General features: G+C 57.5%; 1 protein-coding gene and 1 pseudogene across 6 annotated transcripts in view; one reads left to right on the top strand and one right to left on the bottom strand.

Annotated features, from left to right (window-relative positions):
* Nucleotides 1–6,753, top strand: part of DLGAP4 (DLG associated protein 4) — a 173,384-nt gene extending 166,631 nt beyond the window's left edge. For all 5 annotated transcript variants that reach the window (XM_051846129.3, XM_051846128.3, XM_051846130.3 and 2 more), the window contains 3 exons: nt 3,398–3,489; nt 4,172–4,327; nt 5,107–6,753. In XM_051846129.3, coding sequence (XP_051702089.1) covers nt 3,398–3,489; nt 4,172–4,327; nt 5,107–5,325 — 467 coding nt within the window. In that variant the 3' untranslated portion in view covers nt 5,326–6,753. The remainder of the gene's footprint in view (nt 1–3,397; nt 3,490–4,171; nt 4,328–5,106) is intronic.
* Nucleotides 1–13,633, bottom strand: part of LOC138844309 (5'-AMP-activated protein kinase subunit gamma-1 pseudogene) — a 55,415-nt pseudogene that overhangs the window by 15,553 nt on the left and 26,229 nt on the right. The gene's annotated exons all lie outside the window — the stretch shown is intronic.

Genomic DNA, 13,633 nt, shown 5'->3' with positions numbered 1-13,633 from the left:
CATAGCGTCCACACTTGGGATGCCCACAACTCATACTGCAGTGCCTGCGTTCAGGTTTCAGCTTTGCTTCTGATTCCAGCTTCCTGCTAATGAACACCCTGGGAGGCAGCAGGTGGTTTGTTCGTTTCATTAATTACTACTGCCTGTCACCTCTTTAATTGTATTGTTCCTCCATTAATGTCTTTTTTTTTTTTTTTTTTTTTTTTTTTTTTTTTTTTGACAGGCAGAGTAGACAGAAAGACAGAGAGAAAGGTCTTCCCTTCTGTTGGTTCACCGCCCCCAAATGGCTGCTATGGCCGACACTGCACTGATCTGAAGCCAGGAGCCAGGTGCTTCCTCCTGGTCTCCCATGCGGGTGCAGGGCTCAAGCACCTGGGCCATCCTCCACTGCAATCCCTGGCCACAGCAGAGAGCTGGCCTGGAAGAGGGGCAACCGGGACAGAATCCAGCACCCCAACTGGGACTAGAACCCAGTGTGCTGGCATCACAGGCGGAGGATTAGCCAAGTGAGCCGTGGCGCCGGCCCATTAATGTCTTTTTTAAAAGATGTATTTATTTGAAAGAGTTACAGAGAGGTAGGAACAGAGAGGTCTTCCATCTGCTGGTTCACTCCCCAAATGGCTGAAACAGCTGGAACTGAGCTGATTCGAAGCCAGGAGCCAGGAACTTCTGGGTCTCTCACGTAGGTGCAGGGGCTCAAGCACCTGGGCCATCCTGCACTGCCCTCCCAGGCCACAGCAGAGAGATGGACGGGAAGAGGAGCAGCCGGGACAAGACCCACGGTGCCACAGCACTGCGCCCATCACTCTTACACGGGGTGTCAGGCTGTGGCCCTCCTTGTGCAGGCTGTGCAGCTCCCCCTGCGATTCCACTCACTGGACCAGTGAGTCATTTAGAAATGCTTGCCTTCAGTAGATAAGCAGGTTTACTATTACACTCTCACTGTTTTCTTAGAGTTTAAGTTTTATTCTGAAGGCCAAAGAGACAGATTTTCCACCCTCTAATTCACTCTCCCAATCTCTGCCACACCCGGGACCTGGCCAGACCAAAGCCAAGAGCCAGGAATGCAATCTGGGTCTCCCACGTTGGGCACCTGCGTCCTCCCCTGTGGCCTGCCTCCAAGGGTGCACGTTACAGGAAGCTGGAAACAGCCGGGACTCCCAACCCAGGGACTCCAGTGTAGGTGCAGGTGACACCAGCGGCAACTCCACTGCCGTGTCTGATGCCCACTGGAACCTGATTATGTTGGTGTTGAAAAACATGAGCCGGGGGCCAGCATTGTGGCATAGCAGGTTAAACCACACCTGCACTGCTGGCATCTCATACGGGCGCCAGTTCATGTCCTGGCTGCTCCTTCCAAGCTGGCTCCCTGCTAATGGCCCGGCAAAAGTAGGAGAAGATGGCCCAAGTGTTTGGGTGCCTGCCACTCAATGTGAGACCCAGCAGCAGTTCCTGGCTTCTGCCTGGCCCAGCACTGGCCATTGCAGCCATGAGGGGAGTGAACCAGCGGATGAAAGATCTCTTTCCCTAAGCAGCTTTTAAAAAAAAAAAAAAAAACCTCTCCTAGAACCTTTTTAGCTGCCTTTTAAGAGCTTTGTCTTTGGTTTTAGTGTAAACACATATTTTTTGATTTTGCTTGGGGTTGATTTGGCTTCCTGAGGATTGCTGTCATCTGCCAGTTCTGGACCATTCTTAGCCACGATGTATTTTTCTGTTTTCTTCTCGAATGTCTGATGGATACACGTGCTTTCTCTTCCGTGCCTCTCAGTCTCTCAGCGTCTCCTGACACATGCATCACACTGCCTCTAAACAAACGTGCAGGGCAGAGACTCCCTGGGGATCCCTGCATCTGGGGCGGGGGCGTGCCTTTCATCCCCGGGTTATTCATTTTAAAAATGTTATTAATCGGGCAGTTTAAGCATTTGGGGGAGCGGGGAGTCTTCTTCAGTCCTGCTCTCCATCCTTACTCATGGAGAATTTTCAAGTTTAATCTTTGTGCCACTTCCAGCAGAGCCTGTTTCGTTTCCGTGGTGGCCGGGTTTCTCTCCGGCTCCGGGTTCAACAGTTCCCATTTTAGCGCTTTCCCTCTTTCTTCCCCCACGTGCAGTCTTCATCTGTTCTCTGGCTGGTTCTCCAGCAAACACTCACTGCCGTTGCTGCTCCTGCAGCATGTTTGCTTAGCTGCTTTGTACTCAGTTTCTTAATGAGGCAAAATCTTCCTCCACAAACTCCTGAAAGTGTATCGCCGTGGGGAGGGACCCACGCTGCCTCCCCAGTCCCCGGGCAGCAGGAAGCCTCCCGCCGCGGGTGCCTGCCGGAGTTGTCTTCTCCCTGGGCAGAGCCAGACCTCCTCAGCTGTGCACGGTGCTGAGCCAGCTCCAAAGAAGTTCCTGCTACAGCGCGTACCATTTCTAGTAAGATTTTATCCCCCTCAAAGTATGTTTGTCCCTTGGGAAACTCAGAAACTCTCCCCTTTCTCTGACATCTGTAACCCCAACAGCCCTCCTTCTAGGACTGTCACCAGACTTGACAGCCTTTTTTAAGGCCTTATTTACTTATTTGAAAGAGTTGGGGAGACAGATCTTCCATTCACCAGTTCACTCCCCATGTGGCAGCAATGGCCAGGGCTTGGCCAGGCTGAAGCCAGGAGCTTCATGCAGGCCTCCCACGGGGGTGCAGGTGTCCAAGCACTCGGCCTGCCTGCGGGGAGCTGGATCAGAAGTGGAAGGAACGGACATCCACATGGCATGCCAGCACTGCAGCAGGCGGCCCTCCCCTCAGGCCGTGCTGCCGGCTCTTTGGCAGCCTTCTTAAGAGGATAACGTCGGGGTTTTGTCAGACAGTCTGCGGCCCAGCGACTTAGCGTGTTGGTTTTCGAGGATGTGCAGCCCTCTCAGACTGGGAGACAGTACTGCCTTCCTGCCACCACTTGAAAACTGGAGTCGCACCGAAGGATCAGCCTTGTACTCACGGCTAAACACTTCATAACTGTCGGGTTGTTTGATTATATCTTGCTGAAGCTCGGGAACAGTTGGAATGTATGAGACAGGAATGATTTGTTCTTGAAGTCTTTAAGATCCTCACCTGTAAACGACCTAGGCCTGATTCCTTTCTCTGGGAAGACTTTTGACTTCTGCTTCAGTCTTTTGGAAATACTCAATCTGATCGGATTTGTTTCTTCTGAAAATTGTTTCCATTTCAGCTCGGGGTTCAAATTGCACGCAATGGCCTCAGGAGCCGCGGATGGGGCTCAGTCTGTCATTCGCATCTCAGTGAGGGCGGGCCCTCTGCCCCCTGGAAATCACAGCTGATGCCGGGGGAGGCGGGAGGGAGGCCGGGGAGCTGTGCCCTCGCCCCTCGCCATGCCTTGCTCAGTGTCTCTGCCTTTCCTTCCCAGTCTTAGGAAAAGTCCTGAGTGCTGTGGGCAGCGCCCAGCTACTGATGTCACAGAAATTCCAGCAGTTCCGGGGCCTCTGCGAGCAGAACCTGGTGAGTGGGCTCCTCCTCCTCCACAGCGGGGCGGAGCCTCTGCGCCCCGGGAGAGCAGGGGCTGCTGCCTGTAGCGCTGACGGCAGCGCTGTCCGTGCCTGGCACAGGGACAGCCAGGGGCCCTCTCAGATACCGTCTGAGGGGGAGCACCTGCCTGTCCTGGCTGCTGGGCCTGGAGCTCAGCCCCGTGGCACTGGTTTAGTTCTGTCTCTAAGGTGACATGCAAGGTGAGGACTGAAGGAAGCCACCACTAGGCTTGGGAGGCTCCTGCCCGCACCTCACCTGTTGGGGGAGGCCCGGACGGGATGTCCTGTGGACACTGCTCTCCAACGAGCCAGGAGTGTGGACCCCAGGGCACGGGGAGGGTCTGTCTCAGGACCTGCTTGTATCTTGGGGTGGTTGTGGAACAGAAGGGAAGGGAAGCACCGGCCTGCCTCCGTGTGAGACCATGGCCGTGAGTGTCCGCCTCCCCTGCTCGGCGCATTGGCTGCCTCGTCGTGTACAGTCGGGACCCGCGTGCCCTCCTCCCCGCAGCCCCTCAGCATTAGGGCAAGCCCTGCCCAGGAACTGGCTTCCCTCACTCCTGCAGAGACTGACCCAGACGCTGAGGACAAGGGGACGGGGGTACCAAGCTTGGGGTGGGGGACAGGACAGGCCCCACTAATCGCCATGTGCTCCACAGAACCCTGACGCCAACCCACGCCCAACAGCCCAGGACCTGGCAGGGTTCTGGGACCTGCTGCAGCTGTCCATCGAGGACATCAGCATGAAGTTTGATGAGCTCTACCACCTCAAGGCCAACAGCTGGCAGCTGGTGGAGACCCCCGAGAAGAGGAAGGTGAGCATGGAGCAGTGCGGAGGGGAAGTCCAGGGACAAATTCCTGGTCGGCAGTAACGCTGCCCACATCGGTCAGTGCTGCTTGGCTCCCTTCTCCGTGTGTCGTCTCTGAGCTGGGGCTCACGTCCATCACTGCGCTGGGTCCATGCTTGGCACTCGTCCGGCACGTCGCTCGCTCCGTGTAGCTGAGGCTGCCCCCGGAAGCATGCTGGCCCGCCCTGCATGTCCAGGAGAGGGGATTCCTGGGAGACCCCTGCCCACAGCCCTGCCCAGTAGAGCTCTGGAGGCAGCAAGTGGGCCCTCCTCCTGGGGCCTGCACTCCCAGTTCTGCCCGCCTCCCTCTGGGGGCCAGCCTTATCCCTCAGGTTCAGGTTTCTGCCTGCAAGCCAGGGGAGCCCAGAGTGCCCCCCATCAAGTTCTGACCCCCCCCGGGGGGGGTAGTAGGTAAAATGTGAGCTTGGACTTGGGTCCAGTGAGGCAGGATTGTTCCTGCCTGCATCCCAGACTCCCAGTGGCTCAAAGCGGGGTGGGGACAGGTGATGTGTCCATGTGCTAGAACATTCTAGACTCTTCAGCTTGCTTTTTGCTCCTGTGCCTTGTGCTTTTCCCACTATCATTGCTTCTTGTGGCTTCTTGACTCCAGATGTGTATTGCTTGTGCCCAGTGCCGGGAGGGAGGCCGGCATGGGAGACTGGCCGCCGGCATATAGTGGGGTTAGTGCCACATAAAAGGTGGCACCTTTATTTTATTTTTGTTCCCTCCTCACTGTCTCACTAAAGGAAGAGAAGAAACCACCCCCTCCAGTCCCAAAGAAGCCGGCCAAGTCCCGGCCGGCAGTGAGCCGTGACAAGGCCTCCGACGCGGGGGACAAGCAGCGTCAGGAGGCCCGCAAGAGACTGCTGGCGGCCAAGCGGGCGGCGTCCGTGCGGCAGAACTCGGCCACGGAGAGCGCAGACAGCATCGAGATCTACGTCCCCGAGGCCCAGACCCGGCTCTGAGACCGTGGAGAGGGAGGGGGACGGTTTCAGACCATTAAAACACACACACACACACACACACACACTACATGCGTGGGACACTTTTCTCAGCCTTTCCTACGGCTGTGTTCTCTAGAGACCCTGAGCCAACTTTGAAATTGACGCATCCAAGGGCTCACAATTTGGCTTTCTCGGGTCCCTCCCAGCTTTAGTTATGAAGACTTCACACAACCCCAAAACTAAAAACTCGTTTCCTCTTGCTGGCCGAGGCGGGCTAGACCGACGGACTGCGGCAGCGCCCCGCCCGGCCTCAGCCTGCGGCTCCCGCCTGGCTGCCGACCCAGGACTCCGACCAGCTCGGTACAGGACGACCACGCCCGGGGCAGCCGTGGGCGCCGGCCACGCCCCCTCCTGGCTCCCCCGCGCCGACCTTGGATTCCGTTTCCTTCTTACATTTTTCTTTTCCCTTCAGAGATCACATGGGGGTCCCCTCGTGGCTAGCAGCTTTGTGCTCTCAGCCCTCGTGGTGGCTGAGGGCCCAGAGGACAGAGATGGACATGCGTCCCCTCCCTTACCACGCACACACACGCACACAGACGGAGCTGCCCCCGCCTCTGAGCACGCGAGGAAGGCTTCGGTCCCTGGGGGCGGAAACGAGAGGCCGCGGTGTCACTCCAGGCTTTGGCCTTTGTCCTCTCTCCAGCCCTTCTTCCTTCAGCGGAAGGAAATGGAAGACTCAGAGTGGCGGGCCCCGGGTTCCAGGGGGCTGCCTGTCCTGGGCCGCGCCGTGTCTGTACGTATGTGTACATATGCACATAGACCCTCGCGTGTATATTAACAGACGCCCATCTGCCCACCCATGCCCACCAGCGCCGCCGCCGCCACCGGCTCTCGGGGCACCTGGCAGGAGGCGGGGGTGTGAATAGCATATATTTTTACATGTACTATATCTAGGTGTGTGTACAAGTATGTGTAAAAATATATACTTTGTGTGTAAGCAGCCTTTTTTTTGGTCTCCTGCCCTGCCCCTACCGCGGGCCTGTCTGCCCAGCCTCTGATTTTCTGTTCTTTCTACCCAGATCACCCTTCTCTCTCGCCTGCCCTCCTTCCCCACTCCTAGGGTGTCTTGAGCCCTGAGCTGCAAAGGCCTGGGCCTGCGGGGCGGGGTAGGGAGGGCAAGGCCAGGGCCAAGCCCAGCAGTGAGCTCAGCACACGAGGGGCTGCTCTATACTGTGTATACGACTCAGCGGCATGGGAGACGTCCTCGTGTCCAGTGCAGGGGGAACCCAGGGCCTGCTCTGGGCCCCATTCCAGCTTGGCCGCCGTGTGTGACCTTGGGCAAGTCACTCGACCTCTGTGTGCCTCAACTTCCTCCTCTGTAACATGGGGACAGTCCCAGCCCCTCCCTACCTCACAGGCATGTTGTGAGAATAAATGAGGTAACGTGTACCAAGGGCTCATGGTCTTATTGGTGGGATGAGCAAGGTGGGAGTAGCTGCCCCCCCCCCTGCCCCGCAAACCAAGCCAGAGCCCCTCCTGGGAGCGCACGCTGCAGTCCTGTCCCCTCACCTGGGAAACGGCCCATCCTGTCCCAAACGGATGCTTCAGACAGAGCCGCTCGCCCGGAGCCGGGGTGGACGCTTGCTCTCCTCCCCCCCCAGCAGCTGCCCCCGCCCTGGCAGCTGGGGGCACTCAGCAGTACACTTACTGAGCACCCACCTGCCGCCAGCGCCGGCTTCCGGGGAGGCTGGGTAGGGGACACGCACACACGAGTTCAAGTCCACGACAGGAGGGAGGCCCTAGGAACCCAGGGTGGGCAAGAACATTCTGGTCAAGGTCGGAGGAGGGCTGAGGGGATTAACCCACTGTGGGAGGGGCAGTGGCGTGGAGAGCGAGATGCAGAGGGGCCTGGAGGTACCAGCTCCTGGGGGCCTGGCTGTGGAGCCAGACAGCAGGTCTCCTCCCTTGGCCCAACCCAGCCAAGATGCCAAGGGACACAGCTCCAACCTCCCAGGGGCTTTGTTGAAGCTGCCCAGCCCTCCCCCAGCTGGGCCCCTTGGGTGTCCTCCCAACTGTGGGCAGTCCCTGGAGCCCAGTACTTACTGTGGCTGAGAGTCTGGGGCCCTCAGGGGCTCTCATTTACTCCTGTGTCGATGCCTTCCTGGACCGACCCCTGCTCTGAGTTCAGCCGGGGGGTACTGGAAGGGTAAGGAAGGGGGTTCCGGGTTGCAGTGGGCCAGGTCCGCATCTCTGCCTCCAGCAGCGAGCCCAGCATTCAGAGGTGCGAGTGCCAGGGAGGAAGCCACGCGGCCCAGCTCTACACCCAGTCGCCCGGGAACCTGGGAGTGGGCTCTCAGCCTTCGAGAGCCTCAGTGTGTGTGCTGCGGCAGGGAGGGCGTTAGCGCAGGGTCCCGGGGAAGGGTCCCGCTCTGTGCAACAAGCACCACATCAGGGCAGTGTCGTGGGCCCCCAGCACAGCAGCAGACAGAACCCCCACGCTGAAGGATCAGTGCTGTGAGCTACCCCAGAAGCGGTGGCCAGCGTTTCTGCCACGTCTACACCATCCCTCTTGGAGGTGTGGACAGGTCCCCCGAACCACAGGATGGGGTGGCAGATGCCAGGATAGTCCACCCCAGTGGGCAGCACGCAGCTCCAACACAAGGACATTCCCACACGACACCATCACCACCCTCACGTTTAACAAGGGGTAAAGGTGCCACCCCACTGCCCACATGGGAGACCTGGAAGGAGCTCCTGGCTTCAGCCTGGCCCAGCCCCGGCCACTGCAGCCATCTGGGGAGTGAACCAGCGGATGAAGATCTCTCTTTCAAATAAGTAACTCTTAAAAAAAAAAAAAAAAAAAAAAAAAAAAAAAGCATGTCCCAGGCAGAAACCTTTTCCCTGGGAAGGTGCCAGGAGCCCACCTGTTACCTACAGGTCACTCCAGGGGCCCTAGTCCACCCAAGACACAAACAAGGCTGACACAGCCCTGGCACCACGTCCGTAACCTCTCAATCAAAAACGGTTTCCCACCTTCGTGGTTTTGCTGCTGCGACGTCCCTGAAGTCCCCGCGTACCCTGCAGCACGCTGCGCGACTTGGACTCGCAGAAGCCTTGCCCAGCGCACGACTTCGATGGTGCCCCGTCTCTCCACACCCCGCTACCAGGAAGGCATCTCAATTCCAGGGGTAGGGCTGGCAGTAGCTTCCCAAAGATGAGTTCCCAAGGGAACGAGAGAGGACCCAGGACAGAGGTGGGGAGGAGGCGCCCTCCCCGAGGCTGCAGGGACGGGCAGCAGGAGGCTGGGAAGCCTGCACCGGGCCATAGGGCAGGGGGCAGGAAGCCCAGGTTTCCCTTCCAGGGCCCCCGAGCTCCCAGACTCGGGCCTGCAGAGCGCATAGACAGCCGCCGAGTCAGTGCCAGGTGCAGCCCTGGGCCCAGGACAAAGCCACTGCAGCCGGTGGCCCTGCCGCCCCCGCTGGAGCCGTGCTGCTGAGCCCAGACAACGGAGATGCTTCCCCGCAGCTGCAGTGGGTTTGGCCGTCCGACCCCGCGGCTGCCCTGCCAAACCAGCACAGCCCGCGATGCTCCCGTGCCAGCTGAGTGACAGCACCCTCGGGCCCGAATCCACACGCCTGCCCAGCTGCCCCTCCTCCAGCCCACCTGCTGCGCCCCACTCCTTGGCCACCTTGGGCCTCGTCCGGGGCGCCAGCTCTGCCACCAGGGCAGGTGGTGTGTGTCCTTCCCCGAGCTCGTGGAGGAACCCCCTCCAGGCCCTCGGCCCGGCCCGGGCAGTGCTGACAACCGCTGCACACTCGGAGTCCTTCTCCTTGTGTTGTACACTCGACGATGCCTGTGTGTGTGTGACTGAGCCCGTGTGAACGGCTGCCTGCCCGAGGGCAGTAAGCGAGTGCCGTGCACACAGTAGGGCCTCAAGAACCAGCTCCTGGGCCGGCCGGGGCGGGGGTTCTGCAGAGGTGACCTGGGCTTTGAGGGGTGAGCAGGAGTCCTCCCAGGTGTGGCAGCCAGGGTGCAGCGAGCGCCATGCCACAGCTGCCTTCACAGGGCAGGACCGGTCCCCGCCGCCACGGAGCCGCCGGCTCCAGGGTCCGTCTCCAGAACACGTCAGCAGAGCCCGGGCGGGGGCTTCTGGGGACTCCCGGTTGCCCTGAGGCTCTAACCTTCCAGGTCCCGGCCGCTCGTGCACCTCAATCTACCACCTGTGTCTCCTGAAAGCTGCCCTCTCACCCCACTCCTCCACATGGACGCCAACAAGCGACTTCCGGTCCCACAGTTGCACTGGCTGGGCCGAGCGCAGACGGCAGCGGCAGCTGTCGCGGGAGGAGCCAGCCGGTCCGAGGCGAGGCGGCCTCCAAGCCACACACCTCAGCTTCTCATTAATCAGCATGACGGGGGCCCTTCAAACGGCTTGTGGGAAATGGAGTTGAAAGTTTTAAATTAAAATCGTGAAGTCCACGCGTGGTTTTCCATGAACTCTCTGAAGCCCTCTTGTACACGGGGGAAAAGCAGCAACTTTCTGACGGCCGATGTTGGCGGCGTCCATCACCTCACCCGGTGGAGGACGAACAGGTCACACCTGACGGCACGTGTGGACGGAGACGAACACAGGTCACACACCTGACGGCACGGGTGGACGGAGATGAACACAGGTCACACACATGATGGCAGGGTGGACAGAGACGAACACAGGTCACACACATGACGGCTCGGGTGGGCGGAGACGAACACAGGTCACACACATGACGGCACGTGTGGATGGAGATGAACACAGGTCACATATGACAGCACGGGTGGACAGCAACACAGCACGGCTGCCGAGCACAGGTGACCTGGAGCACCAGGTGGCAACACCGCCGCATGAGAAATACGAACCGTGAGGGACGAAGAAGAGCTAAGAACAGTCCCAACTTCACAGAGACCGTCGGAGCGCTGTGCATGTGGAACAGGCATTCGACAAAAGCCAAGACCCTTTCAGGATCCAAACACTCAGCCAAGCGGGAGGAGGGGGAACTTCCTTAAGCTACACAAGGCGCCCATAGCAAAGCCCACAGCCAATGCCCCCACCAAGGTCAGGAGCCACACGGCGTGTCCTCCTCACCTCTGCTGTGGAGCCCCGTGCCACAGGTTCCAGCCAGGGCAGTGAGGCAAGTTCATTAAAGCCAAACATTAGGAGACCAGGAGAAGCACCTGGCTCCTGCCTTCGGATCAGCGCGGTGCGCCAGCCGCAGCGCGCCAGCCGTGGCGGCCATTGGAGGGTGAACCAACGGCAAAGGAAGACCTTTCTCTCTGTCTCTCTCTCTCTCACTGTCCACTCTGCCTGTCAAAATATATATTAAAAAAAAAAAATTACAAACAGACATAAGCAAATCCATGGCATCCAGGTTGGAAAGCAGGAAGCAAACGCATCTGTACCTGGAGCTAACAAGACAACGCGACTTTCACGTAGAAACCCTGGGCTATGTGCACAAGGACTTCTGGAGTAAATGAGTGACTTTGATTAGGTTGCTGGTTACAACCCCGATGTGTGAACATCCACTGAATGTCCCTACTATGATATATATGATAAATAAATATTATATGATAAATAAATATATAATAAAAAAAATCATGTTTGGTCTTGGTGCCTGTTCCTGGCACACAACTCCTAAAACTCTCAGGGTTTCTCGAGTAGCCAGTGTCTCTTGCATGCTCATGATGGCACTGGTGGCTGGGGGCCCTCGAGGGCTGCAGGATGGGGGCTCGGAGGGGTGGAGCTTTCATGCCTCTGCCCCACTCTCCAGGAGAGGAGGAGCCGAATGCGGAGCTGGCACCCACGGCTGAGGGCTTCGTGGATCAGAGCCGCATCTCAAGGCCGCCCCGGGGCTCCCTGCAGCCAGGGTGCCGGGAGGCTGAGGAAGCTCCCCGCTCTCCCTGTGCCTCTCTCGTCGTTGGCTGTGCTGAGTTCCTTCCTTCCTGATGAACCGGAAATAGCAGGCAAGCTATTTTCCTGAGTTCTATGAGCATCTAACAAATTATTAACTCTGCCAGAGGGCTGGAGGAATGCATGACTTGTAGCCAAGTTGGACAGAAGTGTGGGTCACCTGGCGACCTCATACTTGCAGCTGGAGCGAGGCAGTCCTGGAGGCCGGGGGCCCTAAACCTGGAGCTAACCCCAGTGTGACCAGAATTACACTGCAGGAAACCCAGCTGGCGCAGGGAGCTAAAGAATGCACGTCTGGGTTCAGAACTCTGGAGTGGGAACATTCAACTACCCATGAACACTGAAAGTGAAACAAGTAACAATGCCATGTGCAATGGCACCAAAAGCACAAATAAGATGTGGTCTATACACAACAGACCACGGGGTCAGCCCTAAAACTGAAGGAAACGCGGACATATGCTACTTAGCAACAAATTGAACAGAATCAGATTTGCACATTGAAAACTACACCATCACAGCACTGCAGAACAGTCTGGAAGTTCCCTTAAAGGGTTAAACTCAGCCCCCAGCACCTGCAGCCGGGAAAACGGAACCGGCATCTACACAGAAGCCGTGCACCGATGCCCATGGCAGCATTTCACCTGTGAGAAGCGGGGCTAATCCAAACGTCCACTAACGTGGATTCGCAACCAGGAAAAACCGTCTATCCCTACTCCGCAGTGAGAGGAATGAAGTGGTGCGTGTTACGACGCGGGAGAACCCTGGCAACATTCGGCTGAGCGAGAGAAACCACACACAAAAGGTTCCGTGTCGGACAATTCCACCTGGATGGAATTCCCAGCGTGAACAAACAGATGAGTCAGAAAGTGGACCTGGGGGCCGGCGCCGCGGCTCACTAGGCTAATCCTCCGCCTGTGGCACTGGCACACCGGGTTCTAGTCCCGGTTGGGGCGCCAGATTCTGTCCCGGTTGCCCCTCTTCCAGGCCAGCTCTCTGCTGTGGCCCAGGAAGGCAGTGGAAGATGGTCCAAGTGCTTGGGCCCTGCACCCACATGGGAGACCCAGAGTAGGCTCCTGGCTTCGGATTGGCACAGCTCCAGCCATTGCGGCCATTTGGGGAGTGAACCAGCGAATGGAAGATCTCTCTCTCTCCCTCTCTGCCTCTCCTCTCTCTGTGCAACTCTTTCAAATAAATAAATAAATCTTTAAAAAAAAAAAAAAAGTGGACCTGTGTTCACCAGGGGCTGGGAGTGGGGAGGGCACAGGGTCTCTTTCTGGGGTGATAAAAATGTTGTGGAATTAAATAGTGATGATGGTTGTCTAACTCTGTAGATCTACTAAAACCACTCAATCACACTCTTCTAAAGATGAAAGTTGGGGCTGGCGCTGTGGCATAGTGGGTTAAGTCCCTGTCTGCAGCACTGGCATCCCACTGGGCACCAGTTTGAGTCCCGGCTGCTCTACTTCCAATCCAGCTCTGATAATGTGCCTGGGAAAGCAGCAATAAATGGCCCAAGTGCTCTGCACACACGTGAGAGACCCAGAAGCCGCTCATGGCTCCTGTCTTTGGCTTGGTCCAGCTCCAGCCATTGTGGCCATTTAGGGAGTAAACCAGTGGATGGAAGATGCATCTCTCCCTGTCCCTCTAAATCTGCCTTTCAAATAAGTATGTTTTAAAAATGAATGCTTTGGGGGCTGGTGCCATTGCTCACTAGGTTAATCCTCTGCCTGTGGCACCGGCATCCCATATGGGCACCGGGTTCTAGTCCTGGTCGCTCCTCTTCCAGTCCAGCTCTCTGCTGTGGCCTGGGAGGACAGTGGAGGATGGCCCAAGTGGTTGGGCGACTGCACCGCATGGGAGACCGGGAGGAAGCACCTGGCTCCTGGCTTCAGATCAGTGCAGCGCCAGCCGTAGCAGCCATTTGGGGGTGGTGAACCAACGGAAAGGAAGACCTTTCTCTCTTTCTCTCACTAACTCTGTCAAATAAATTTAAAAAATTTAAAAATGTATGTTTTTATATGTAAATTATATCAATTTAAGTTTTTCTTTAAAAACCTCAGAAACCCATAGAATGGGAAAAATTACAAATGATACATCTGAACGCCGGCACTGTGGCGTAGCAGGTAAAGCCCCGGTCTGCAGTGCCGGCATCCCATATGGATGCTGGTTCGAGTCCCGGCTGCTCTACTTCCAATCCTGCTCTCTGCTATGGCCTGGGAAAGTAGTGGAAGATGGCCCAAGTCCTTGGGCACCTGCACCCATGTGGGAGACCTCAAAGAAGCTCCTGGCTTTGGAACAGCTCAGCTCTGGCCATTGCAGTCATTCAGGGAATGAACCAGTGGGAGACTTTTCTCTCTCTCTCTCTCTCTCCCTCTCTCTTTCTCTCTC

This window comes from Oryctolagus cuniculus, chromosome 11 (assembly GCF_051225735.1).
Source record: "Oryctolagus cuniculus isolate XC-2025 breed Fujian yellow rabbit chromosome 11, ASM5122573v1, whole genome shotgun sequence".
NCBI lineage: Eukaryota > Metazoa > Chordata > Mammalia > Lagomorpha > Leporidae > Oryctolagus > Oryctolagus cuniculus.
Note: the sequence above shows the minus strand (reverse complement) of the source record. Positions and strands in the feature narration are given on the sequence as shown.